At 41.8% G+C, this 26875-nt stretch overlaps 3 protein-coding genes across 4 annotated transcripts; 1 reads left to right on the top strand and 2 right to left on the bottom strand.

Annotated features, from left to right (window-relative positions):
* Positions 1-929: 929 nt before the first annotated feature.
* On the top strand, positions 930-14077 carry LOC134629555 (phosphatidylinositol 5-phosphate 4-kinase type-2 beta). The gene is made up of 10 exons (XM_063476971.1): positions 930-1563; positions 4484-4581; positions 7110-7206; positions 7294-7446; positions 8477-8623; positions 10510-10548; positions 10905-11018; positions 12070-12331; positions 12454-12557; positions 12953-14077. Exons 1-10 carry the CDS (start codon positions 1420-1422, stop codon positions 13031-13033), a joined length of 1239 nt encoding a protein of 412 aa, XP_063333041.1. The 5' UTR covers positions 930-1419; the 3' UTR covers positions 13034-14077.
* Positions 13303-19383, bottom strand: psmb3 (proteasome 20S subunit beta 3). Its single transcript, XM_063476972.1, has 6 exons — positions 19241-19383; positions 17864-18048; positions 17127-17234; positions 16724-16901; positions 16184-16278; positions 13303-15510 (listed from the first exon to the last, which is right to left on the bottom strand). Exons 1-6 carry the CDS (start codon positions 19241-19243, stop codon positions 15462-15464), a joined length of 618 nt encoding a protein of 205 aa, XP_063333042.1. The 5' UTR covers positions 19244-19383; the 3' UTR covers positions 13303-15461.
* A 2791-nt stretch (positions 19384-22174) lies between these two features.
* cwc25 (CWC25 spliceosome associated protein homolog) lies at positions 22175-26875 on the bottom strand. Of its 2 annotated transcripts, XM_063475540.1 has the most exons (9): positions 26726-26875; positions 26065-26237; positions 25732-25968; positions 25571-25640; positions 25291-25439; positions 25099-25171; positions 23184-23392; positions 22746-22913; positions 22175-22641 (listed from the first exon to the last, which is right to left on the bottom strand). In XM_063475540.1, the coding sequence occupies exons 1-9, from the start codon at positions 26741-26743 to the stop codon at positions 22530-22532; spliced, it is 1209 nt and encodes a 402-aa protein (XP_063331610.1). In that variant the 5' UTR covers positions 26744-26875; the 3' UTR covers positions 22175-22529. The 2 variants fall into 2 exon arrangements, with proteins under 2 accessions (XP_063331610.1, XP_063331611.1); XM_063475541.1 differs by lacking the exon at positions 22175-22641 and having other exon boundaries at positions 22764-22913; positions 25539-25640.

Raw genomic sequence — 26875 nt, 5'->3', positions numbered from 1 at the left:
TTGAATCAAGGCTTTAGATGTTTTATTGCAGAAATATTGATGTTAGCATTGCTGTACTGTGTATGTGTGTGTTTAAGGACAGAAAAGACAACCCAGATTGTAGATAGACTACAAAACATACAATCTTGAATGTATAGTTTGGAGATGATGGAACTGGAAATAGCAAAGTTGCAGATGCTGAAATTTTCACTGGGAGTGACCATGATGGAGAGGGTTAGGCAAGACAGAGAAAAAGAAAGGAAATATTATGCCTAGTTATTTTTCTGTTGACATAACTGAAAATAAGTACATATGAAAATCAAATGAAAATCAAATAAGATTTCAAAATCCATAATAATCTGTTTTAAGCAGGAATAAATAACAAGTTAATGGTTCAGTTCATTGTAGGGTGTCTTCCTCTCTCTTGTGCTCACGTTTATTAGAATTACTACCAACATAGGACATTCTTGCCCCCCCCCCAAAAAAAAGATGGAGCTCCCAGGCGAGAAGAAGACCTCAGAGGAGGTGCATGGATGCAGCAAAGGAGGACATGCAGAGAGGGGATGCTCACCCTGCCCTCTATGACAGGGTGAGGTGGAGGGAGATGATCTGCTGCGGTGACCATGAAAGGAAGCAGCCAAAAGAAGACGAAAAAGAAATAGAAACTATAAATTAAATGGATATTGTGAAAGCTGGGTGTAAATTTAATTGCACAAGTTCGTGCTGCATGCAGGTCTGCGTTTTGGAGTCTCCTTTCATTACTCCGGCCAAGCAGGTGGCTACAGAACACCTCAGTGTTGTTTGACAGCCATCAAAGAAAACGAAGAAAATTCTGGATTCTAACACATGAACTTTTTTTTTTAAATGGGGCACGTCAGAAGAAAAAAAATGGAGAACCACTGCCCTGAGCGGTACACTGTGGGAATCCCTGCAATTCCCCCGCTGGCCTGCTGGGGCCGCTGTTGACTGTGAAGTGCAGCACGGACGCCATCTTGAGGAGACCCCGATCTCAGCGCTGGGCTGGTGACAACACGCTCATCATGACGGGATTACTCACTTCCAAGTAAAACGGCATCAGTGTTGGGTTGCAGGCGTTGAGCGGAGAGAAGAGGATCTGCCTCGGCGACGGTTCTCCGCTGCAGGCTGTTTTTAGAGCGAGGCCGCGCTGTAACCCGATGGCCGGCTAGCTGCTGTGTGGATACGCCGCGGCCTGCTCGGGAGGAGGAAGGGTGGTGACGGCGCAAAATGCTTCACCGCTGACTCCCAAACAGACAGTCATCCTGCCCAGAGACTCGCTGCGAGTTGGACGACGAGCACGATGCACTTATAGATTTCTTCGAAAAGGAAAAACGCTCTCTACTTTCAGATTTAGCTTTTATTTATCGCTGTGTGAACGACCCGGACCGCCGTCTTGCGTACCCTGAATCCCCAACCGGAGACATGTCATCCAACTGCACCAGCGCAGCGCCCATCAGCGCCAGCAAAACCAAGACGAAAAAGAAGCATTTTATAGGACAGAAAGTGAAATTATTCCGCGCCAGTGAGCCCATACTCAGCGTTTTAATGTGGGGTGTCAACCATACGGTAAATACCTGTGCAGCGTGCCCGTGTGCTGTTTGTTTACGCCGCTGTTTTGATTTAGCTAGCGTGCTAGCTTGTTAGCCAGCTACCTTCATCTGCCAAGCCAGTTTTGATGCCATGTAATTGATCTTTTTCATGCGTGGACTCAGCCAAGTATGTGACACTGTACTTGGGCTGTAATCCAGCCGTTTTCGTGTAGTTAATAGCGGACTGCTGCCGCCGCTGCCTCCGCGGGTGGCTGTGGCTGAAGCGCGAGTTTTGCGGGGATTTTATTTGGTTAACTTTTGAGAAAATGTGCATAATTGTGATACGTTTTGCTTTTGTATGTGTGTGTAAGAGAGAGAGAGATCATTCAGTGAGCTGCCATCGTAAAATGTGTTCGGTATCTTGTTGCTGTATCGTGAGCTGTTGCTGTAAGTGCGTGCAGGCGTGGGGTGGGAGGGGTGTGACAGGCAGCCGGAGCAGCAGGTTACACAGATTTTCAGCTCCACACAGCTGCACACAGCTGCTCACAGCAGCCTGCCTATTGTTCAAATAAACCTGCTCTTGAGACTTGCGTTTGCAGCTACCGCACTCCGCGCCTGCGTCCAGTTCGCTGCAGTTTACTCCATCACATCATTTCACTATAAATAGAGCAGAAAATCTATCGCATTCGCTTTTGGACGAGGCTGCCTATGCCTATGAAAAGCTCAGTGAAGGGGCAGATTGGACACCAGTGATGGATGGATGGAGTGGGCTATGCACCAGCAGTTTAGTCCTGCCTGCTGTGCAGGGGCGGTTGCACTCTTGCTTGATTGATGCGCGGAAAAACAACCCCCTGAGGTGTGACACAGAAGTTTTTTAAAAAATTGTGCTGACTTGGGGAACACCTGGTGCTGAAATGTTGCTTGGTTGACACACAAAGCTGTAATTTCTTCCTGGGGTCCTGTTAATTTGTGCTCCAGTCATACTTGATTGAATTCTTCATTATTCGACTAACAAAACACAAAATCTAACAGGTAGTAACAGAAGGGTTAGGATCCCTGGGACATGTTGGCGATCCGGACAGGGAGACTGAATATCCCACTTCATGCTATTTACATGAAGTGCCTGTGCCTGCCTGGAATAGCAAATAAATGCACACTGCTATGGAATTAAGTGAGCTGCTAATGATATGGCTATCACTGCAGCATCTCCATTATTCAGCTGGTGAACTTTGTGTGTGTGTGGGAGCAGCACACAAGTCCTGACGATTTGAGGTGTGGGCGGGAAGCCGATTCAAGACATCAAACAGACTTCTCATCAAAGCCTTCGTCTTCCACTCAGAAGTCGTATGCATTTTTAATGGAGCCTGAGCTGTGATGCTGCAGGATTTACTGTTCCTCTGTGTGTGAGGTGATGTGAGACATCACCTGTGTGATGTTATTAATCCCCCAACAAAACTCCTTCACTGACATGGACGCGCCACACTGATTTTTAAAAGACAGCGTGAGCTGATCTTGATTTTCTTGCATCACATCGGTGCACACGTAGGCCCTCAGGTATGAGGAAGCTGTCAAACTGGATTCTCTGCGTGCTGAAAATCTGGTTTGGAAACTTTGATCGTCATGGGCAAACACCTCCGTCAAATTGAAAATATTGGACTTATCTTTGGTGGCTTGAAGTAAGACTGTAGAGTGCTATTTAAATTAGAAATCAGCAAGTAAAAGCTAATCTCTGCGTGTGATCAGATAGCAGAAAGTGGTATGACCTACAGCTGATACCAATATTTTGTACTAACATTATATTCTCTCAAATATAGATTCAGTTTATGGTGGGGAGGCATACATGTACAGCTCCTTGAGCAATTTTGTAAGTTTTTCCTCTGCAAATAAATTACTGATCGGTATGAGTGCTAGCTTCTTCAGTGAGTCTCTCCCCCGCGGATGAAGTCCAGCTCCCCCATCTTGGACTGCAGTGGTCTGAGTTGTGCTCTGCAGCCTTGGTGAGATTGTTGTAGCGGTGCATGGTTGTGTTTACTGTGCCCTCCAGAGCAGGAGGAGGACTATTGATGTGAGCTGGAGTCCAAGAAGTTTGAGTTGAAATATGTCCAACCATTTGGCAAGACATTCACTGGAGGGGGTCATGTGGGCGAGAAGGGCTGGGGTGAGCTGAACTTTCAAAATAAGAGCAAGAGGATTGTCTTCCACTAAACTGAACACAGGCGACTTTGGCACTTTGGTTCAAAAAGAAAAAAAGTTACAAAGTAACCAAACATATTCATTTTTCTGTGTGACGAAAAACTAAAATTAGACGACCTTTAAAACGTTGATCGCAGCGTTTGAACTTTAAGGAAGCACAAAATTGGTAACAAATTTCAGCGTCTAACATCCCATAATCAGTCAGCAGAGCCAGTATCAGCTGATTATTTGTGCATACCCAACTGTGTTGTTTACTTCCAGTATGAGAAGAACTTATTTCCTCTAAATGGCAGCACCGTGACTGTGTACTGTCCCTTTGCATCACTCTATAAAGTGATTTATGCGATTTGCAAGTTTTTTTCCCCAAGCTCATCACTGCGCTTTTGCTCTGGATGAGTTTCAGTAAATGAGCCGAGTGTCTGGAGGCGCAGCAGCAGCAAGAAAACCTGCCTGCGTGTTCTTTGGTCCCCGAGTTAATCACTGTCAGAGATTTGAAATGGCTTTGAAATACTGAGCTGTGTTACAGGTAGTCGCGGCTTTGTTCTATAAATTAACCTGCACTACTCACTGAGTACTTTGTGTAGGAGTCTGTTTTTTTGCTTTTTTCTTGGTTTTGTGCTCAGATCAAAATTGCAAAAGCCAATATTGCTCCCTTGGTTTGTGTTATTCCTCAGTAATTGTGCAGTCTGTTTGTTCAGCTGTTTGCACTCTTCAGGCTCTTTCCTCATTTCTCTCTCTCTCTCGTTCTCACTTCCCTCTTTCAGATTAACGAGTTAAGTAATGTGCCTGTACCAGTGATGCTGATGCCAGATGACTTTAAAGCCTACAGCAAGATCAAAGTGGACAACCACCTATTTAACAAGTAGGTACATCACAGCTTAGGCACAGTCCGTAATCCACAAGTAAACAAAAGTGTCAAGGCTCCAGCAGGGTTCAGAACACCTTCTGATTGTGATAGACTGACTCCTCATAAAAGGACTCTGCAAGTGTGCTCACTGGTCAGAGATTGCAGGTTGTTGCTTTAACTTTCTGCATTCATGAAATCCTTTCAGAGGTACAAAGCAGCCCTCCAAACCACCTAATATCTGAATCCACGGTGAGGATGTTATTGCAGGACGAGGTTGCATTTAGACACATTATTGTTGAAGCTCATCTGAACACTTTAAATCATCCTCACTGCAAAGTACCAACCTGGGAACACTGAAACTCTGCACTGTTTTCTTAACCCTGCACGGCTGAGGTAGAGAAATGTGTCCCACGGTCCTGCATCCAGGAGTGAACAAAACAATGTGAAATTAAAAAAGTCACTGAAATATAGCCAATGCTGCCCCAAAGATGAGTCACTTTGTTGCTCACATTTAGCAGTGTTTTGCACCCCCACTAATGAATTCTGTGTAGGTTTTTGTTTGTTTGTTTTTGAGCGTTTGACTCATTATTAAGGTGCAGATGGTTTGGTCTCTTTGCTCAGGTATGCGCGTCCTTTAAGGGCTGCCTGAGCACTTTTACAGATGCTGTTATAAAATTAATTTTGTACAGTTGATCTAAAACAGCAGCAACTTTTAACGCCTAAAATCCTTGTAGTATCACATATTACATTATATGCAAGTTATACTACAGGACTGGTTGATTTTAGGGAATAAACATTGGCCAGTAATTGGTAATTGGCCAGTATCCTTCATGGTGTTGACACACCTCACCTGGACTGGATCCATTGTTGTAGCTCGATCAGCTGAAGGTGGAGCCTTTAGCCCCTTTTCCATTAGTGCCTACTCGGGTCGGCTCGCCTCGGTTTTCAGGGTTTTCTTTAAGTGATCGTACTCGGTACCAGATACTTTTTTAGCACCTACTCTGCTGGGTTTCTACGCAATCTGAGGTGATCCAAAAGTGTGACATCGACAGACTGCATGCCACCGATTGGTTAGTCAGTGTCGTCACTCGATGAGTCATGAGAGTGTCGTTTGCGAAAATCAAACCCAACAACGAGGGAAATGGCTACAAAAAACAAAGCCCGAGTCTGACATAAAGCCGACCGAGCAGCAGGTGTATCGTTGCCTCGATGTCCACCTTTGTTGTAGCCTTCGTGTCGTATGCTAATTGCGGGACACTTGGCTGTGTTGCTATAACGACCCCATGCACATTCAGTGGTACTAGATTGTAATGGAAAACGAGTCGAGCCGAGTCGTACCGTGTTGAGTCGATCCGAGTAGGTACTAATGGAAAAAAGGCTTTTATTGCGAAAGCCACAGATTGTATAAAAGATGGACTCGGATGCCGTGATCTCACTCATTGGATAGTCTGTACCTCACAGCAAGCCTTAATTTTATCCTGATAGTTGATTAAGAAATGCTTCAGAAAGCACCAGCAGCACACGCACACAGAAAAGGTCCAGTTTGACTCAAAGTAGCAGAGTTTTGCTCCAGCAGACAGAGACTGGCTCTAACTGCTTCTGTCAATCACAGTGGTGACACCCCTAAACCACAGTATCCAGGTGGATACGTTGCAAAACCTCACAATATTCAGAGTTGTTAGAAAACTATCCATAGAAGCTGAAACTGGTTTTCATACCAAGGTGTAAACATGCTTAAATTTGCTGTAAACCTTTAAATTTGGAGTCAAAGTTCAACCTGTGTTGACCTGTGTGGAAATTTGGCAGCGGCACATGTAAGTGTTTCCCATCGCTTTGCTCGACGCAGCAGGAAACTGTTCTTGTGTGGCGCAAACAGTAGAAAAGAATGGATGTAAGAGTGCAGCGGTGCATTGTATGTGGAAGGCTCTTTAGAGGAACTGTAACTTTTGGCACTTCCACATTGGCTCCATTTCTTTGCTCTGGGTTGAGCCTTCAGTGAAACTAAAATGAATCAGTATGCTGTTTTGTGTTTCTTTTTTCAGCATCAGCGAAAAAGTTCAGAAGATCTGAACTAGTTAAGTTTCATTTCAGTTTCCAAAGTGCTTTATTTACTCAGGAGAGCTCGTTTCTCACTTATAAGCTGTAAACTGTGATCCATATCCCAGTGTATCAGGCTCTACAGTGGTTTCAGTGTGAGAACAAGCAGTGCAACATAAAGAAATATTTGATTTGTGGCTGCATTAGTAACCGCATCACATTATACATTAGCTTTTTAAAATATATTTTTTGTTTGTTTTTCATAAGTGATCAGGGCAATTATGCTGTCCTAATGCTGTTGAGATCTTTACATTTAAATCAGTTTGAGTGAGTTCTCTGTTTTTTGCCCTTTGCTGTAATGTAAATGACAACTTCACACTATCTCTTTGTTGAGTCTGATTCCAAAGAAGCAGAAATAAATCCACCAGCGAGCAAAAAAAGTTGAAGTCAGTGATTTTTAATTCCTCGTTTTAGATTGTGTTGACTCTGTTCGTCTCTCCTGCCAGAGAAAACCTGCCTAGTCGCTTTAAGTTTAAAGAGTATTGCCCCATGGTGTTCAGAAACCTGAGGGAGAGGTTCTGCATTGATGACCAGGACTACCAGGTGAGACCTCAGACACTGACGCACAAGCAGAAATGTTCATTAGCTCTCACAGGAGCTTAATCCACCTTGTTGCGTTTGGTTTGGCAGAACTCTCTGACCAGGAGCGCCCCGCTCAACAGCGACACCCAGGGCCGCTTCGGCAACCGCATCCTGTCCAGCTACGACCACCGCTTCGTCATCAAAACCGTGTCCAGTGAGGACATCGCTGAGATGCACAACATCCTAAAGAAATATCACCAGGTAGCAGCACCACTGCGAGGAACTGCCAGAGCCAAACTTTTATTGTGATTCATTATCCTAATATTGAAATGTGCTCACGTGTCGAGTGTGAGGAGAAAAATTCAGGAGCATCAGTTTGTTAAATAAATTCTAATCTAAAGATAAAGAGAACCTGTTATTAATTTATTTTCTGTCCATGTAGTGTTACAGAAATGGTCAAGGTTTTAAATAACGAGGTCGGCGTTTGTACAAGTAATCCCTGTGATTATTTAGGTGGCTCTCGCTAAGCCACAGATAATACGCACAGTAAAATACAGTCATATACGCACGGACAGAAGATTAAAAACCAATAATTCAAACATGTTGTAAAACAATTGGCTTGTCAGTTTAAAGCCATGCAGGGCTGAAGCCTGTTGTCAAGCAAAATCTGGTGTGACTCAGTGGTGAAGAATAAAAGAAGAATAACACAAAAAATTAGGTGAAACACCCAGCTTCACTTTTACCCCTCAGCCGTAAAAGGCTGATGGATTATTGTTGTCACCCTGCGGGGCGGGCGGAGTGGACACAGGTGTGTGAACGGAATAACTCGAGAATGAAGCGACGTAGGAGTTTCAAATTGATAGCACAGGTGTTTATAGACTCCGGCAGTATTTATTTTTTATGATGTCATAGAGAATATAAAATTTTAGGGACATATCAGCCCCAGCAGATCAGGAGGAAATTAAGCCTGAAGTAGGAGGAGCTAAAACAGATTGCTTGGATCTGCAGCATGGCCAAGTGTGAGATAAAGAAGGATTATTCTGAGCTGTGAATTGTGCAAAGCTAGCTTAGCAGAGGCCAGGAATAAACGCGTGGCGCTGGAAATGAGCAGAATAATTCCCCTCCCAACAGGAGTGTTGGAGTACAGGAGAGCATGATCTCTGCCTTTTAAAGTTAAACACAGAAACGAAGCTGCGCTCACTTTTAATCAGCTTGTTTTCTGCGTGTATTTGATTCCTCACCCCCACACTTCCTGTTTCTCTCTGTGCTCACCTCCCCTGGCCATCTCCAGTTTATAGTGGAGTGTCATGGCAACACGCTGCTCCCTCAGTTCCTGGGCATGTACAGGCTAACGGTGGATGGGGTGGAGACGTACATGGTGGTGACCCGGAATGTATTCAGCCATCGGCTCACCGTACACCGCAAATACGACCTGAAGGTAGGTACGCTGGCTACGCCACACATGCACGCTAGTCTCATCATCCTTTTAGTGCTTTACGCCACATTTACGGTCTCATACATTCATACAATCATGAAATTCAGTTTCATAATTTAGCTTTCATTTTTTTAAACTTGAGGGTTATTTAACAATATCTGTTAATTTAACCACTTGTGGTAAATGGATCGTTTTTTTTTTAGTGCATTTCTACTCTGAGCGCTCAAAGTGCTTTTTACAACAGGCCTCATTCACCCATTCATACAAGCTTTTTTCTATGCTTAAGTATTTTCTGACATTTCCATCCATCAGAGAGCAGCTGGGTGTTAGTATGTTGCCCAAGGATATTTGGCATGCAGACGGTAGCAGCGGAGATCAAAACGCCAGGCTTCTAATTAGTAGATGACCTGCTCTACCTCCTGAGCTTTTTTTTTTTTTCTTTTGCAGTAAAATATTATCAGACGATAATCAATTTCATATAGCTAGGAGTCTCCTGGAAACTAAAGCACTGTTGGGGGAGCTATGCTCGTGATTATACTGGTATAAAATGCCTTTCCCTCCCCACACACATCAGATTCTTTGACCAACACATGCAGGGTTAAAGAGATAAACGATTGTCTCTGCAAATACACCGGCCCATGAGACCCATCTCATTTAAAATCAGACCAACAGCGAGGAACATCTTCCGCCGAATGATGACAAATTCTCAACTCACTATAAAAGCAGCATAAAAATATAAAACTATTGTGTCCAAAGTGTTGTTGAGATGCTGAGATGAAGCTACAGTGAGGGAGATTAAATGTAATGTTTAACTGATAATGCTGTTTTGATGCATCACGACCTATTAGCAATCCTGCTGTCATCAATTCCACCGATCGTTGTTCATTAGCGCACCCCTAAACGATGAAGGCCATGACAAAGAGCTGAAACACTTCAACGCAGTTCAGTTGTCTTTATAACTTCTGCTGTTGCCATCTTGGTGTTTTGAAACCGGATGTGAGAGCGAAAGGTCCATCTGAGAAACTGCACAATCATCGATTAATGGCTTGTGACTAACAGCGAAGCCATTAAGAATACCCCAGATAATCTTTTTTGGCTCTTAAAATGACAATAGCTTAGTAAAATGGAATTAATGATCTGCTGAATAAGACTTAATCCCATAAACTCAGGAAGGATTTTTACTGAAGTCACAGAGAAAGGAGGCTGTGGGACTTTTTACCATTCACTTCCACACAAGCTGGAGTCTATTTGGAACCAAGTATCGCCCCCTGGTGGCAGTAAAAATGGCACGTTGGCTTCATCTTCTACTCACTTGTCTTTTATACTGTCTGTGGGTACAATACAATATATAAAAAACAATAAAGGATTAATCACAATCTGTGCAAAGGTGAAGAAACGATTGATATTTTGTTCTTTTAAGGAAGTATTTTTTAATTGAAGACCATAATTTATAAACTTTAGAAATAAATGTAATTTTAAAACATCCAATTTCTGTTGCTTTTGGCTTTTCTGTAACTATTAACCAGACAGATTCCTCGATATTTGCATCCCTGATTGCTACCCAAGGATTGAACTAGGGCTGCAAAGATATTTATTGTGTCAGTGATCAGAGACATGATAATGTAGTGTTCTCTATGAAGCCAGCTCTTTGGTAAAACCTGATGAATCTTGGTTTGTAGTGAAGATGACTTCATACCAGGCGCTGTGATGTAGCTCACTTCTTTAATCGGTGCTTATCGGCACACACCTCCTCTCATGCCGGTATCCTCAGGAGAAAGCATCTTTGTGTTTCTAATACTGACAGCTGAGTGCAAACAGAAAATATGCTAATGCTTCCTCTGATGTGTCTTGCTCATTCTATTTTTATTCTTATTTTCCATCTTTTCTAGGGTTCGACAGTCTCAAGGGAAGCCAGCGACAAGGAGAAGGTGGGCTTTATTTCTGTGCATTGATGGCTGCTGACACGATGGGATAAAAATAGATGCCCTTAGCTCACCCCACAAGCAAACCTGTCATACTGCTGCTAAAATTAAGTACTTGTGTGTAAGCAGATGCTGTCAGAATGATTTGACTTAAATTTGTGTACTTTCTCTGTCACATGGTTGTAATCATGACTGTATGAATATGAATGTTAACATCAGTGCACGCTGAAAGTCAGCAGCTGATGATGTAGGTGGGCCCCGGCACCTCTGAGTTTTTCATTAGCATTTAAAAACAGGTTTGGTTTGAATATAAAACACGGTTCCTGCTGTAGCTTCATAACACCACCCCCTCTTCTCTTCAGGCTAAAGAGCTCCCCACTTTCAAAGACAACGACTTCTTGAATGAAGGCCACAAGCTGCAGATAGGAGACGACAACAAAAAGTACTTTTTGGAAAAGCTAAAACGGGATGTAGAGGTAAAACACACATTCAGGCTTTTGTTGTTCCTGCTCTGGAATGAAACCGTTTCACCCAGCATAAATACTGAGATTGTTTTTGTTAACAGGCTCCCTGTGCTAAAACGTTATGCATAAGTAAGCTTAAATATAATTTAGTTTATTGATTAGTTTATGTAAAGCTTTCCTGTGGAAAGTCTGAACTCCAGTTTGGATCTCTTCTGAACTGTTTTCTGTTAATGTGCTCTCATTTTAGCTTGTAATCTTAAAACAACCGTGCACCGCTCAGGGAAGCCAACCCAAGCGCTCCACTCCAGGCTCTACAGTTAGCATGTTAAATCCACAAGTTCATGACAGTATAATCAGGAAGAGACAGAACAAGTATGGCTTGTTTCGAAGGGTTGCCAAGAGGAAGGTTCATGCAATGCACCTGTCAGCGTGGTGGTGCAGGGGTGATCATTTGGTCTTGTTTTACAGCCACAGCACATGAGCACCATGCAGTCATTGAGTGGTCCGTGAACTCTGTATACCAAAGTATTCTAGAGTCATTGTGACAGGACAGTGATGCTAAGCAGAGCAGCAAATCTACATCAGAATGACTGACTGGGCCACTAGAACTTTTTTTATTGAGCAGACCTCAGTCTGGTTGAAATGCTGCAGTGGGGCCTGAAGAGAGCTGTAGATAAAGAAACGACGATGTCAGAGACTGATACAGCCATACAGAAAACGGTTACTTCAGCTTATTGTTGCTGGTTCATGAGGTGTACTTAATTTTCCACATGACTGCATAAAGCCTGACGAAGACTTTTATTTTTCCCCTTGGCTACAACATGTATTTCTAAAGATTAAAAAAAAGGGTTCAAATCAGCCTCCTCCTGGTATAATTAGTAAAAATGTTTCACAGAACACTCGAAACCTTACTGTCTGTAAACACTGCATGCCTAACTTATTTAACCATCACACCAGTGAGGTGAATATTTTAACAGCTGTTACTTGAAATTTAATTTGTAAAATGATTCCAAACATTAGTCTGAAAGACCGAAATGGCGACTGCGTTTCCTGTGTGCTTTAGTTCCTGGCCACTCTGAAGATCATGGACTACAGTCTCCTGGTGGGCATCCATGATGTGGAGCGGGCGGAGCAGGAGGAGATGGACGTGGAGGGCACGGGGGAGGACGAGGAGTACGAGAACGACGGGATGGGAGGAGGCGTGTTAACGGGCTCTTTCGGCACGCCTCCCGACAGTCCCGGAAACCCTCTGAACTGCGGCGGGTTTTTCGGCCCCGGGGAGTTCGACCCCTCTGTGGATGTTTACGCGATCAAGAGCCATGACAGTGAGCGCCGCCTTTAACACGAGTGTTACTGAAATTCCCAGCCAGCAGATTAACGCTGTCTTTATCGACTGTTTTGTTTGTTTGTTTGTTTTATTAAAATCTCCTAATGGCGTTCTCCACAGGTGCTGTGAAGAAGGAGGTATACTTCATGGCTATCATCGACATTCTCACACACTATGACGCTAAGAAAAAAGCTGCACATGCTGCCAAAACTGTGAAACATGGGGTGAGTGTTAAGATTAGCGCTCTGCTCGCCACCGACTGTTTGTTTTGCTGCTCAGCTGTGTGCCGCTGTAAACACGACGAGACAAAAGCTGCTCAGGCATGGCCCCGTGGACTGAAAGCCTTTCTTTTTAACTAGCACCTCCTTCCTGATAACGTTACACGTGACGTTAATCACATGGCGCGATTTATCGCCGCAGCCTGTAGTCTAATGTCTCTGTCATTTAAAGACTGCTTTTATAATTATTATCGCTTTGTCTGACACAGTCACCGTGGTAACAGATTTTGTGTGTGGTTTTCCCAGAAAGGTTTTTTTTTCTCTTGAAATGTGGGTTGCTGTGTACTTTGTCACGTGTCACTTCATCTAAATTGTGTTTACGTTTATTTTTTTGTTCCCAGGCGGGGGCCGAGATCTCGACAGTGAACCCGGAGCAGTACTCCAAACGATTCTATGAGTTCATGTCCAACATCTTATCGTAAACATCATCTTCCAGTCCAGCCAGCTGGTCTCTCCCTGTCACAGATCTGTCAGATGCCACGCCCACGCGCGCACACACACACACAGACACACACACACGTTTCTCTCCTCCCTCACCTCAGTGTAGGTCAGTCTCCCATCGTTAAAACTAAACCACCTCTCTCCTCAGCATCAAGCCTGTTACACTTTCCCGACTCCACCTGTGAACCCCTCTCACCGAATTTGGTTCCTGGTATTCTCCCTGTGGTGTTTTTCTTTAAAAAAAACAAACAAATAAACAAACAACAAAAAAAGAACCTGCTCTCCTTCAGCCACCTTGTTGCTCCTCACGCCAGCACGGAAACTGTCTCACTAATGCCTTGAATGAGTGTGTCAGCTTCAGCAGTTACCAGTTCGTTAGTAGAGTCTCTTTAGTTTCTGTTCATGTTGTTGTTGTTCCTATAATTTCTATTAGACACACATGCAGCACACACGCAGATGAAGAAAGGTCTGATTGCATGGCAAACTCTCCGACAGTCGCCATCAGGCTTCTCTCTCGGTAACAATTTTTGTTTTGTTTTTTTACAAGTTCTTCTGATGGATTTGGAACGACAGGGTGATGAACACATGAATATATTATGGTGTATTAAGTAAAAGAATGCAATATCAAAAAATGCATGGCTGACGTGTACATGAGACTCCACCAGTTGAAACATCAAACCACTGAACTTAGCATCTGAGTGTTACGACTAAAACTTTTTAAAAAAAGGAAAAAAAATCCGTGTTTGAATGTTCTGTTGCCATATTGTTTCTGAATATTTTTCCAATTTAACCGTGAACTTGGTGGAGGTCGGTCAAAGAGGACAAAAAAAAACAAACATTCACTTTAAAAAGGGGAATTCTGCAGCAAATACTTGTTTTATTACCATAAGGATCATTTTTATATCTTGTTTACATTAATGTAGCAACTTTGTGTTTGTATACAGTATTGTTTTGTTACCAACAGACATTAGGAAAAAAGGTTACTTGAAAATGATTCATTGCATATTAAAGGGAGTTTTATCTTGTTTTTGTGGTTTGGCTGTGCTTCTTTCTGCTTCTTGGTTCTCATTTTTGTAACACTTGGCTTAGGTGGGTAATGGATTACATGTAATCTGATTACTATACCAATAAGAACTATTAGTACAGACTGCATTTATACTAGTGAATCTATTATGCTTTTTTCTTATTGCTATACTGTTACAAACTCTTTACATTAAGAAGCTGTTTTGTGAGCGTGTCCAGAGGCCAGATGGGCACCATTAATCCAACATGCTGTTGGATGGCAGGTGAAAACTTCCTGCCTGATTTTGACTCTGGAACCAGGAAAAAATTCCAGTTTGCTTTAAACCCAGGCTGTCATCCCAACGGTCTGGGGGTCATTTGGATGATTTTGGAAAATGTGAAAATTAGGAGGGCATAAGATTTGTGTTTTGTCAACTCTACAGCCTTCTTACATGCCCTGTGGCTCAGCTGAAGTAAATAATAAACTGTTCAATGACAGATTTTTTTTCTGTTAAATAACAGAAATGTTTGTGTTTGAGTATTTACTACATGCATATAAAAATACAGTAGGTTCACAGTAAGAACGGGATATTTTTTGTGAACTGGCATGAAACGTTTTTGATTACTGGGCAGTCTCTGCATTTTTTGTATGCATTTTCTGTGATTTACTACAGCAGTGTTTCTTTTATAATGTGGAAAAAAATAATTGTTGAAACTGCACTTTTTGTAACTTGGGGATTAAATGTGGACTACTTTAACAAATAAAAGTTTTTTTCCTTTTTTATAGGTAATGGCTTTACTGGTCCAGCCCTCTTGAGCTCATATTGGACATTATGTGGCCTTTGAAGGAAAATGAGTTTAATATTCTGTAAATGGCATTGAAAGGGGCTTGTTTTCTTTCTTTTTCAACACTGGTGCCTTAAACTACATCATCATATTCTGTGGGAGACTTGTGTGCCCTTGGTGAGCTTTCCTGGAAGGTGTGCCTGATTGGATTTGAACCCTCAACTGCTCTTCCACTACTCCACACAGGTGTGTTATCAAGGGTGAAGGTCTGAGGAACAAGTGACACAAATGTCAAAGGTGAAGTCTAAACTTTGTGGTTCACCCTCAATCCTTACATATGTAATTTGTTAGAGCATTTTAAGAACTCATCGAGGATTTTGATGAGCTCATTCAGTCAGTTTTATGTGATTTCACTTTGAGGCATTGATTTCCACAGTGAACTCGATTTCTGAGGTTAGAAGCAATATTAAGATCCTCCAACAATGACATCAGTCGTGTTTATTGTTTAAACCTAAGTTCATTTATTGAACAGTGCGAATGAGAAAAGAGACAATACAAGCATTTCTTATTATTTTTGTACAAAATATCTGAGTTAATGATGTATGAAGAGAAGAAGGAGCTCTAGTCCATCCTGGCCTTCAGGGTTCGTGTGGTGATCTTGTCTTTCTCACTGCCAGACAAAAGAAAACAGCTGTCAATCACTGCAGACTCCACCCAGCAGCTCTGCGCTGTGCTCAGCCACAAAATACATACTTTGTTAAGTTCGTCATGTGGACTGACTTGTATGTACATAACTGCTGATTGGGTAACACTTCTACAGATTCATCTAAGCTTTTGCTTCCTCTGGACTGACCTCACTGACCAACAACCCTCTGTCAGTCATCTTGTCTTGAGCTGAACTAAACAGACTGAGCTTTCAGGGAGGGGTGAAAACACTGCTGTAAACCAACGGTGTGATTTATAGCAAAAAATAAATTAATCTTTGTAGCAAAAATTAGTGCAAACATGTCATTTTTTCATAATTGTGGGAAATCATATTGAGATTTAGACTTCTGGTCATTTAGACAATGACCAAAACACAAAGGAGGAGAGGAAAAAAAAGTTAAATCTATGCAGGAAAGTTGAAGAAACAAATGAGGAGTATTAAGAGGGGAGACTGAGGTCTGTCTCTTGGTTGCCTAGTTACAGACAAGGAACAAGCAGCACAGAAATGATGGATCTTGTGGGTGTGTACCACCACTATAAGATGAATTCTTCTCGGACCCCTCATTCAGGACAGCCCTACCTGTTACACAGCCATGGCTAAAAGACAGTGTGGATGCAAACCTGCACGCCATACTTACATGACATGTACGACGACTCCCATGCCAGAAACTGCATCTCGATCAACTGCATTCAGCATTGCCTGGGAGATGGTCTCAAACAGATCATCCGGCTCCTGCATGACCAGAACAAAATTCAAATCAACACTCGTTAAAGTTTCAACACCTCAGAGAAGAAAGTGTACTTTATTGAGCCCCGTGGGGAAATTCCTCTCTGCATTTAACCCATTCACTCAGTGAAGCAGTGGGCAGCCATTGGGCGCCCGGGGAGCAGTGTGTAGGGACGGTACCTTGCTCAGGGGTACCTCAGGGTAGCTGTTCAGGGGAATCGAACCCCCGACCTTCCGATCATGGGGCCACCACTCTACCTACTGAGCTATCCATTACTGCGTCTTTAACCACCATATTGTGTTTAAATTCCTTGGATGTTGAACAGTGTAAGTTAAAACTACAGACATTTAAATTAAAAAAAAAAAGGTAAGCTCACTAACATTCCTGCAGACATATCTGAACACAAATAAACTAAACCCAAGTACAGGTGGTTTCAGGTTTAATACTGACCATATCCGGCTCCCACAAAGATTCACACATGCCGTACATCTGCTCCGAGCAGGTGCCGCTCACAACAAAGTCATCTGTCACCATGGGGCAGCCAATCAAATCCAAGGAGCAGATGAAGGGTTCAAAGGTTTTAGGATCTAATCCGGCAATCACAGGCTCGATGTAGTAAGGCCCAAACCTGATGAGAGAATCAGACATGAAGAAGTGTCCAGCATTCCCACATTATCATTAAAGTACTGACTGGACCGAGCTCAGACTCCAGGAGTACGTGGGCCAATAGATTGTTGTGCAAGTATAAACACAGAACACTACTGAGGTGACCTTTTGAGTTCATTCTTCAAACAAACTGGCAGAAATAAAAGACCAATTAGTATTCATGTTTTCGGCAGTTCAGTGTACACACCTCCTTTCATACAGCAGGTTGGACACCATGCTCATGAAGGTTTTGGGTTTGATCTGGCGACCCTCCTTTAGCTCATACAGGTTCAGTCTGAATTTAAGCCTCTGGGCTCTGCAAAAAAGGGATGGAAAACAAGAAATCATTAGACCACCGATCTGTCCTCATTCAGCATCAGAAATTAGTTCAGTAAAGTCTGTTACTACCATCTTGTGCTATGTAACACGAAGACTGTGGTAATTAAATTTGGGTGGTTTCACACTCGATGTTTAGTCTGATTAAACTGGACCCTGGTTCATTTTTCCCTCATTGACATGACTTTGTAGTTATTCCCAGGTACAGGCTAAGACAGCAGGAACAAACCCTTTAGGAAGAGCTGCTGCCAAACTGTTAAGATGTGATCATAAAATACACCAGCAGCAAGCAGGCTGAGAGATGATCCAGCTGTGCCAAATATCACATATATTTAACATCATTTAAAAAAAAAACATTGGTCTCCAAAGTGAGGGTGTCTCATTTAGTTAAGACTCCTTGTGTGCAGGTGGATGAGAATAAAACATGAGGAAAGAACACAGAAAAATCACTTTTTCCCCTTGTATTTAATTTCTTTCAACATATTTTGCTTCACTTCAAACTTTCAGAAACTGAGCTGAAAGTTTGCAAACTAATGAGCTGATTCTGAGCAGAGCAAATAAAATAAAGGCATAAAAAAGACATTTTGAGAGGACGAAATTCCCACTCACACTGTCTGAACATCCGTCGCCAAACCAGCCAGCCCGATGTACAGCCTGTCTCCCATGGGGAAGATCTTCTGGAAGTCTGTCGTGACCATCTGGGCCTGAATGCCAAACCTACGGTCTGCTGCGATCGCCACGCAGTTCTTCCCCCGCATGGCCATGACGGCCCCGCCGTTATATGACATAATAGACTGGGAGAGGAGAAGAGGATGGAGGACAAAATGGATCAATCACCCGATCAACCAAATCTATAAAAGGGTCACATCACCTCAAATGACTGGGGTCGTCAGATTTGCCTGAAGATTTTTTGGTCCAAAGTTTGGATGAACATGAATATCTGAAAACTACTAAATATAAAAGTCTCACATTTTCACTGTCTCCTCTTACCATAAAACTGAATCAGGGGAATGTACATGCTTAAAAACTGGGTATCGAAAATGACAAACATGTATACAGCATGTATAACAAATCAATTTCTGTGTTTTAGTTAGAGCACCACCAAAAAAATTCCTGGATTTTGTTATATTAGTTTTAGACTATCTACTGATATTGTTTTTGTGGTATAACTTGTCATATTCGTATTTTCTCCATTTCTGTGTCTAAAAAGTATCTAAACGTATTCTATGTTTTTTTTTTCTGTAGAAATAATAGTCTTGACTTGGCTACAGTGGAAAAATAGCGTTTATTTAATACATTATAAAATCAAAAGCAAAACGTATACTGACTAAGCAGAGATTTTTAACACCAAAAAGTGTAACTCTGCCAAGAGCTACCATCTTACCACATAAACAGTAAGAAAGTGTGTGAAATATTGCATGTATACATTTGTTAATTCTGGTCGAGAACAGCGCTTCTGAGATGCAGGTTGCTGATGTTTGCTTCTGACAGCAGCTTTAGAAAATCCAGTTTTAACTGTTTTCATCACTTTAAAATTGAATCTGTCCGATCCTACAGTGTCTAGTGAGCCTTGGCTGAGGCTAAACACGCTCACTAGCGTTGTAAAAGGAAATACACTGAAACCGAAGCCAAAAAAGTGAGTTAAAAAAAACAATCCTGCACAAAATTCAACGCTAGCTCAAGAGTAGCAGGAGCTAAGCATTTAGCTTTTAGGTTTTCTCTAGTTTTATTCTCCAGAATCGAGAGCTAAATTATGCATTAGGACATTACCAGTAATTAAATAATGATTTACTGTAAAACTAACTTCACATTTAGAATTAATTCAGAATTAATTCAGATGTTACCGGTATGTAACTTTAGTGACCATGCTAAAGATGTCTGATGCTACCGTTGTTAGCTCAAGTCTCTGTTAGCCTACAAACTCAGTTTAACATAATTTTTATCCAACCAGCCGCGCGGACGTTAACTTATTTTTAATGTTCTTACCATTGTGAAGGCGCTGGTTTAGATTCCTAACTGCTAAAACGGACAAACTCTGCTGCTTCCCAGCTTTGTGAATGATTGCCGTTAGCTTCCGACAGTGACTACACGATTTAGAAACACGAGATCACACTAACACATCGTCATACGTAACGGAAGCCTTCAGATATGATTAGCTGACATCCTCGGCGATGTGCGACTGTGATTGGGTGAGAAGCGCAGCGTGACCAAAGCGTGCGTAGTTTGGTAGAGGCGCGTTAAAGCGAAATTGAAACACAGCGGAGAGGTAAGGTAGTTTAAAACTGTGCTGTCATTTCCCTGTAAACACAACAGGTTAAAATAAGCCTTAGACAGTTAGACATACAGTTTGACCCAGAGCTAAAAATGTCCTGAACTAAAGATGACATTTTATTTGATCATGAATGAGAAAAAAATAAATAATCCACTGTAATTATACGTGTACAATCACTTCATGTGACACAGCCACCATATAATAGAGAGAGGTCGGCTAATCTTTTTTTTTTTTTTTGCCATACAATAACACTTTTGCTGCTCACCATACACCACATAACCTGCAGAACAATTTATTCCTGCTGATGATGGTTATCGTAAGGTGAAAGCAAACACATGACCTTACTGGAGATTTATGCTTCAGTTGACAATCTATGCTGCAAACTACAGCATAACCTGACTTTTTAGGAAATCTAACTACACCTTGAGCGGTCGCAGCCAACAATGAATAAGAATGACACCAATAATGAATTAATATAAGGACTCACAAATGTCAGCAAATTCCTGGATTCTGAAATACCAGAATGGAGAGGAGGAGAGGAGGTAAAAAGAAGTGGAAAAACTTGAGGGACAAATATGTTTGCTCCTGAGAAAACACTGACCACACAGGGATCCAAGATGGGAAAAAGTCCCAGGATTTTATTTGTATCTGCCGTGGCTGGCACTGTATATAAGACACCAGGATATGACCACACAGTAATTAAAACATAATGCAGCAGCAAAAGGATGAATGCTGGCAACATCTGGCCTCTACAAAGATTCCTCACAGAAGTCAAAAGTTGGGTTTTTGATTTGGTTCCTGGGACTTGAATTAGTGAAGGTGAGAACAGGTAAAGCTGTATGTGTTAAAGTCTAAGGAGCTTGGAAAGAAAAGCATCTGGACTTCTTTTATTGAAGATGTTTCACCTCTCATCCAAGAAGCTTCTTCAGTTCTAAGAGCGATTGGTAGAGTGTCTCAGATTTTAAGCCCTATGGGAGTGTCCCCAAGAGGGTCATGGACCTCCTGTAACTGTCCCTGCAACAGTTAAAATAAAGTTGGTTATTTCATATGTTTCTGTGATAGATTCATGCTTAATTTAGTTCATTTATTTATAAGATAAGATGACAAAAGTGTAACATTGATCAAAAAACATGTCTAAAATATGTGATTACAAAATATGGGTTTGCTAAATATGTAAAGTGCTGTAGTTTGTATGAGGTAGAGTTTGTAATGGTCACATGACCAGAGTTTGGCTGAGAGCACAACCATGGCATTGTGGAGCTAGCATGGATACAGAGCTACAGATGCATCTACAGCCTCAATGTTAATATTATTCTGCATGTGGTCCAAGAGGCGCACACGGTATGCATTCATGTATATTGTTTATATAATGTTGCATATGTGTTCTACATTGGTAATAAGAGGACATTTTAGTGATATCCATTATTTTGCATTTTTCCTGTTCTGCTTGTGCAAGACTGTTTATGGACACTGATATGAGAGACTGATAAGCTCAAAACATTTATGTTGTAAACTTTGTGTCTGAAGACAATAAGAGTGTGTGAGAGAGAGAAATAAATTTCTGAAGACATCAGTATGATGCGTGGCCATTCTTTGTTGGACCCCTGTAGTTACACCTCCTATTGATCCTCTACCTAATCATACAAGCCAAGACCCACTGGTGTGGGTCACAGTCAGCCAAGTTTTCAGGTGAACCCATTGTGAAACCTAGCCCGCCCTATCATGTGATTTCCTGAGGTCAAATGGCCCAGGATGTTTGTGGGCGTTACGGCTTCCAGGAAGGGATCTCAAAACTGGATTATAGATGGCAGGCAGTTGGTGTCGTAAGCCACCGCCTCTGTTCAAAGATGGTCATTCACAGTGGACATAGATGGCTTCTTTCACTCCTCTTTCAAACCATCTGTCTTCTCCTCCAAAATGTGAACATTGGCTTCCTCGAAAGAGTGACCCTTGTCCTCTAGATGCAGATGGACAGCCGAGTCTTGTCCCATTGAGGTGGCTCTGTCTATGTTGTGCCATGCGTTTATGAAGTGGCCGTTTGGTCTCTCCAATATAGAGGTCTGAGCATTCCTCGCTGCACTGTACAGCAAACACTATTTTGTTAAGTTTGTCTTTGGGATGAACCCATTTTTGTCTGAGTGTGTGGCTGGGTCTGTGTTAAACAGCAACTTTCAGAAAAGAAAAATGATGCAAGTACTGCTACTGTGTCTGCTAAGCTTCACCTCCTGTAGCCACTGAGCTTCACAAAGTGCTCTTGATGCTGTTGGTCCACTAATGCAATTGTGACAACCATTATGGTTTGCAGTGAGATACAGAACTTCGGTTTTGGGGAACTTTTAACATTTTCTTGGTTAGTTTGCATGAATTAGCTGGTCTGTGTGTGTCTGTGAGATGTGCTTATACAGCTCGATGACTAAGCTAGTTAACTATTATATGGTTACATAACTGCTTTACTTTGATTTCAAATTAGCTTTACCATGCTAATATATTTATTTTGTCACATTTTATTCTATTTCCACTCTCTTTATTTGATCTTAACTTTCAGGTGTTAAGTAAAGGAATTTCCCCACTTCTCTTCTCTTAAATAACAGTCTATGATCAGTGACAAGTGGCATTTAAAAAAGAATGAATAATACAAATCCAGAAATGTAGTTTTTATACCATTTGTTACTCACAGTACCAAACGAATATTACAAAAGCATTTGAGATAAGAGGTCCTATCAATATGTAAAAAACAAAAACAGTAAATTGCACAAACTTACTTTAACCTTATAAACAGTTATTTGATTTGAAGAAAGTAGCTAAAACACATGAAGTAACAACAGGCCTTTTGTACTGTACATATGAATACGACATCTGCTTTTCAAATTAAAAGCCTGTGTTTGAATTCCTGACAGGCTCACAGCTCACCTGCCCCAGTCAACTTAAAAAAAAAAAACGCTATAAAATGGTGTGTGGCAGTCTTTTTAGTCAGTTCATTGACTGTAATGTGAATTTTTGTCTTTATCGTTTCATGAAGTTTTCCAGGGAGGCTGGCGTCCTCTGAATGGAGTGGATATTTCTCTTCACTCTGTCCTCTAAGGAGGAGCTCGCGGCACTCTCCAGCTTCATGTTGCTGCAAGATGACAAAGGTCAGTTACTGAAACTTAAAATGCACAGACACAAATAACTGATCTGATTATCAGACTTGTGTCCACAAACATCACACTCTGAACTTACTGGATGAAGCCAGCATGGCGGTCATGCTTGGCGTTTTGTTCCCTCTGCTTCTCCTGCTCGTCCTGCCTCTTATAGCGCTTCACATTATTCTCCCTGTCCTCCTCCCTCTGCTTGGCTTGGTCCATCATCTCACGCCTCTTTCGCTCCATCTCCTCTGCAGAGAGCTTCCTACATCAGACAGAACAACATGGAAAATTAACCAGTTCAGTGTGGGTGGTGATAAAGATGAGATTTTATGTAACAAGTTACAATTTAAGCAGCCCCTTCTCTGCTCATCTTAACACACGTATCACAGTTACAACGTTGATAATATTTAAATGTGCTTGCAAAAAAAAAAAAAAAGAGCAGATCAAAGCAGTTATTGCAATATTTAATCAGTTATCATACCAATACTAATCCGTTCACAAACATACTTTTTGGAGATGTGTACACTCTTACTTAGACATGTGGTTCCTCTGTCTCTGGTATCGGTCCTTCTGTGGGCTGGGACCTTTGGGTTCTTGCTTCTTTTCACTCCGATGTGAGGAGGATGAAGAGTAGGAGCGGCTGTCCTTGTAATTCCTGTGAGGTGATCGGGATCTGCTCCTCTCACGTCGCCCTGAGTGACCGGAGGAGGTTGAGGTCTGTTGATGTCTACCTGTTGCGAGCTGAGGGAAAAGACCAAAAATCAGGAACACATATCAGGAAGGTCTCCCCTCACAGTGGATTGGGCCGGAAAACCCCAGGAAAAAGAAAAGCTGCATGCTGCTCTTAAAAAACAAAACAAAAAACCAACAAAAAAACCAACAACACTTGCAAAGAAACTTTAGCTCCCTGGTCACCGGGAGTCCCTTATTTCTAATGTTGAAGGCTTTCAACTTCTACTCTCGTGCTGTGTGTGCAGCTTACACAGAGAATTGTGGGTCAGAATGGCAGAATGTGAACACACTCATGCATGCATATTAAAGTTTTTCCAGGCATGCTGAAGAAGGTTAATATTTTGTGGATATTTATAATAGGGGTGCAACGATACACAAAATTCACGGTTCGGTTTGGTTCGATACTTTGGTGTCACGGTTCGATATTTTTTCGATACAAAAAAATGTTCATGCTTTTTTAATTTGTCATTTATTAAAATTATAAATATATATTTTAACTCAAAAGTACAGTTTTTAAATTTAATGTTGCTGAAACGACAAAGTAATAAAAAAATAAATATCTCATGGAAAAATCCCTCATCTTTGGAAAAGAGAGTTCATTACAGAGAAATGGCTCTTTCCAAAATAAAAGCTATACTATACGCTTCTTCTGGGGTATATTCTCAGCAGCATATTAAACATATCAGGTCCCCATAAGGAGAATCATGTGCTAACGGCTGTCTAAATGGCTCGGGTAAAGTTTGTAGCATGCGTGCTTGTTGTTTTTGTCTGCTTCCACTTGTCTTTGCACTAGGATGATGTCGGAGTAAATGTGCAGTCATATTCATTGTGTTCCCACTAGTGCTGTCAGCGTTAATCTGAAATGACATTAACGCCACAACACGGCAAATCTCCGTTAACGAGCTACCGCGGATCGCCCCGTGCGTGGGGCTGGACGGCGTCAACACGTTAACGAGCAAACTGCGCTAACGCAGTAGTTCCCACCCATGTAATTGAGCATTGCGTGGCACATCCGACATACTGTTTTACTTTTGTCCATGACGCGCTTACCTTCAGGGTCATACTTCACATGAAGACCAAAATAGTTCCAAAGGCCAGATCTGAATGAGGGTGGGGGAGGTTCAATTTGCCATGTTGCAATGAGCTAAGCTTCTGTCTTGCTAGCTTGCGCTGCGCTCAGTGGATCTGCGCTCGACAGTGCAGCCTAGGCGGATAAGTCGAACGCAGATCCACAGCATCGTCAGAAGAAAAGTTGATAAAATAAATTAAAAATTTTGTATTGTTCGATACACATGCGTACCGAACCGAAAGCACTGTATCGAACGGTTCAATATCGATACGAGTATCGTTGCACCCCTAATTTATAAGCATATTTACTAAAAACACTTTAAAGATGAAGCGATTGGTTTTGCCAGTGCACATCTGATTAATCACTTCCACACCTGTTACAACCCACTCATGATGCAGAGAGTTTCCCTTAATTTGGAACTAATGAAGCAAAGCATGACTCTACCCTTTAAACTGATGAGCTTTGCTGTTTAGTTATGGCACCTTTACTTTTCACAAATACAAGCTTGAACTTAAGACACCCCGCAGACTTTCCCTTTAGAGGCTCTAGGACTGTTTCCCACACAGTGGATGTCTCAGAGATCAGATGCTGAAAATGCAGGATAAGTCATGTGCATGTATGTGATCACAGTAGCTGTGGTACAGACCTGTAGACCATAGCCTGGATGATGATGATGAGAATGAGATTTGGTGTCTGAGGAGTAGTCTCGTGGGTTTGACCTGAAAAACGAATCAAAAATGATATATAAAAAAAACAGTGGTACTTATGAGCAATTTGCTGGTTTATACAGAAGTCTCAAACATACTGCAATCATTTCTGAAACAACCTCTTTACTAACCTGTGTTTCTTCTCATCGTCTTCCTCTGAGCTCGAACTTGAACTCCTCTTATGCTTCTTTTCCTTCCTTCTGTCTTTGTCTCCTTTCTTCTCCTTCTTCTCCTTCTTCCTCTTCTTTTTCTTGTCTTTCTTGTCAAGGTTTTGGCGAAGCTATTTAAAAACAACCAAACAAATACAAATATTTACATGATGGAAATCATCAGCCTGTAATAATAATGCTTTTTAGGATGTTATATCTCATTAACCTACACCGATACCAGCTTTTTGGACCTTAACGTTACCATTTCTTTAATTTTCTTCATCTTTACTGGATTAGTCAGGACTTCTCTCTTCTTTGCTTCCTCACGTTTCCTTTACAACACAAACAAAACACAAACATGATCATCTGCAAATTTAACAATATCTTCAGAACAAATCAAAAGAGAATGGCACGTTCACTCACCTGATTTCAAACAGGGGGTCTTCCCTGATCTTGGCAGCCAAATCGAGGCTGGAGGCAGGGGTGGTGGGGTTAAATATGGACCCAGGCAGGAGGCCTGTCTCAGCTGAGGGACCGCTCTCTGGCTCCTCATACTGGTCAGTGATCTGCTTGTCAATGGGGCGCCCAAGCAGGTACTCATCCCTGGACACCTGACCGGCAGGGCCCTGGTACATCCAGTCCAACCGATCATCTTTTCTTCTGTCACCATCCAAGAAAAGTACAGCATATCTCAGACACAACATTCTTCTTTGAACCATTAACTTATCGTTCCTCATAACACAGGAGATAACTCACTTTAAGACGCCGGTTTCCTCTGCATATTTTGTCATTTCCTCTCGGGCTCGTTCCTCCTTCAGCTGCTTCTGGAGCTCCTCGATCTTTTTACGTTCAGCCTCATGTTTCTGCTCAGCTTTCCAGACACGCTCAATGTTTTTCATAGTCTGGGGGTGCCAGCTCTTTTTCAAGTTCTGGTGGAAAACACGTCAAAACCATCAACGGCTACATCATTGGAAACCACCAGGAGCTCCCTTTCAGTGGACAATAACTAGCCGAAGCCTTTAATATCTCTAGTTCTTAATTTTAATTATTTTACTCTACCGCAATGATCCAAATGTGATTTGACAACAAAATCTATAATATTTCATATCTATAAGTACATTCTACACAGAAAAAAATAAGTAAAATATTTATAAAAGGTTTCTGATGTAAAAATGTACTCATATTTATAATCCTCAACTAGTTCAGAATAAGAAGACCGAAATTAAAGGAATTATGGCCGAACTTAACTATGCTTCGTGCAGAATTCCAAAAGCTTTTAATTCAAGCCCTAAATGTCTGTGTATGACATGTAAGCAAACATCTATAAATTAACCATTAATTTCAATGGAGTTTGGCATTAGCGTTGTTTCTTTCCCGGCGCATGCGCCAGTAGTAAAAGATTAAGACTCAGACTTACCAGATCGCCGCCTCCCATCTTGAAAAACGTTTCTTTTCAGTCCCAAAGAGAAATGGAAATGGCCAAAACTGACCGTTAGCGACTGAAGGTGAAACCACGAAAGTTTTTCACCAGCTGAAAAATGGAGCTGCCGACGCTTGAGTGTGACGC

The sequence above is a fragment of the Pelmatolapia mariae genome, linkage group LG6 (genome assembly GCF_036321145.2).
Source record: "Pelmatolapia mariae isolate MD_Pm_ZW linkage group LG6, Pm_UMD_F_2, whole genome shotgun sequence".
NCBI classification, from domain to species: Eukaryota; Metazoa; Chordata; class Actinopteri; order Cichliformes; family Cichlidae; genus Pelmatolapia; species Pelmatolapia mariae.
Note: the sequence above shows the minus strand (reverse complement) of the source record. Positions and strands in the feature narration are given on the sequence as shown.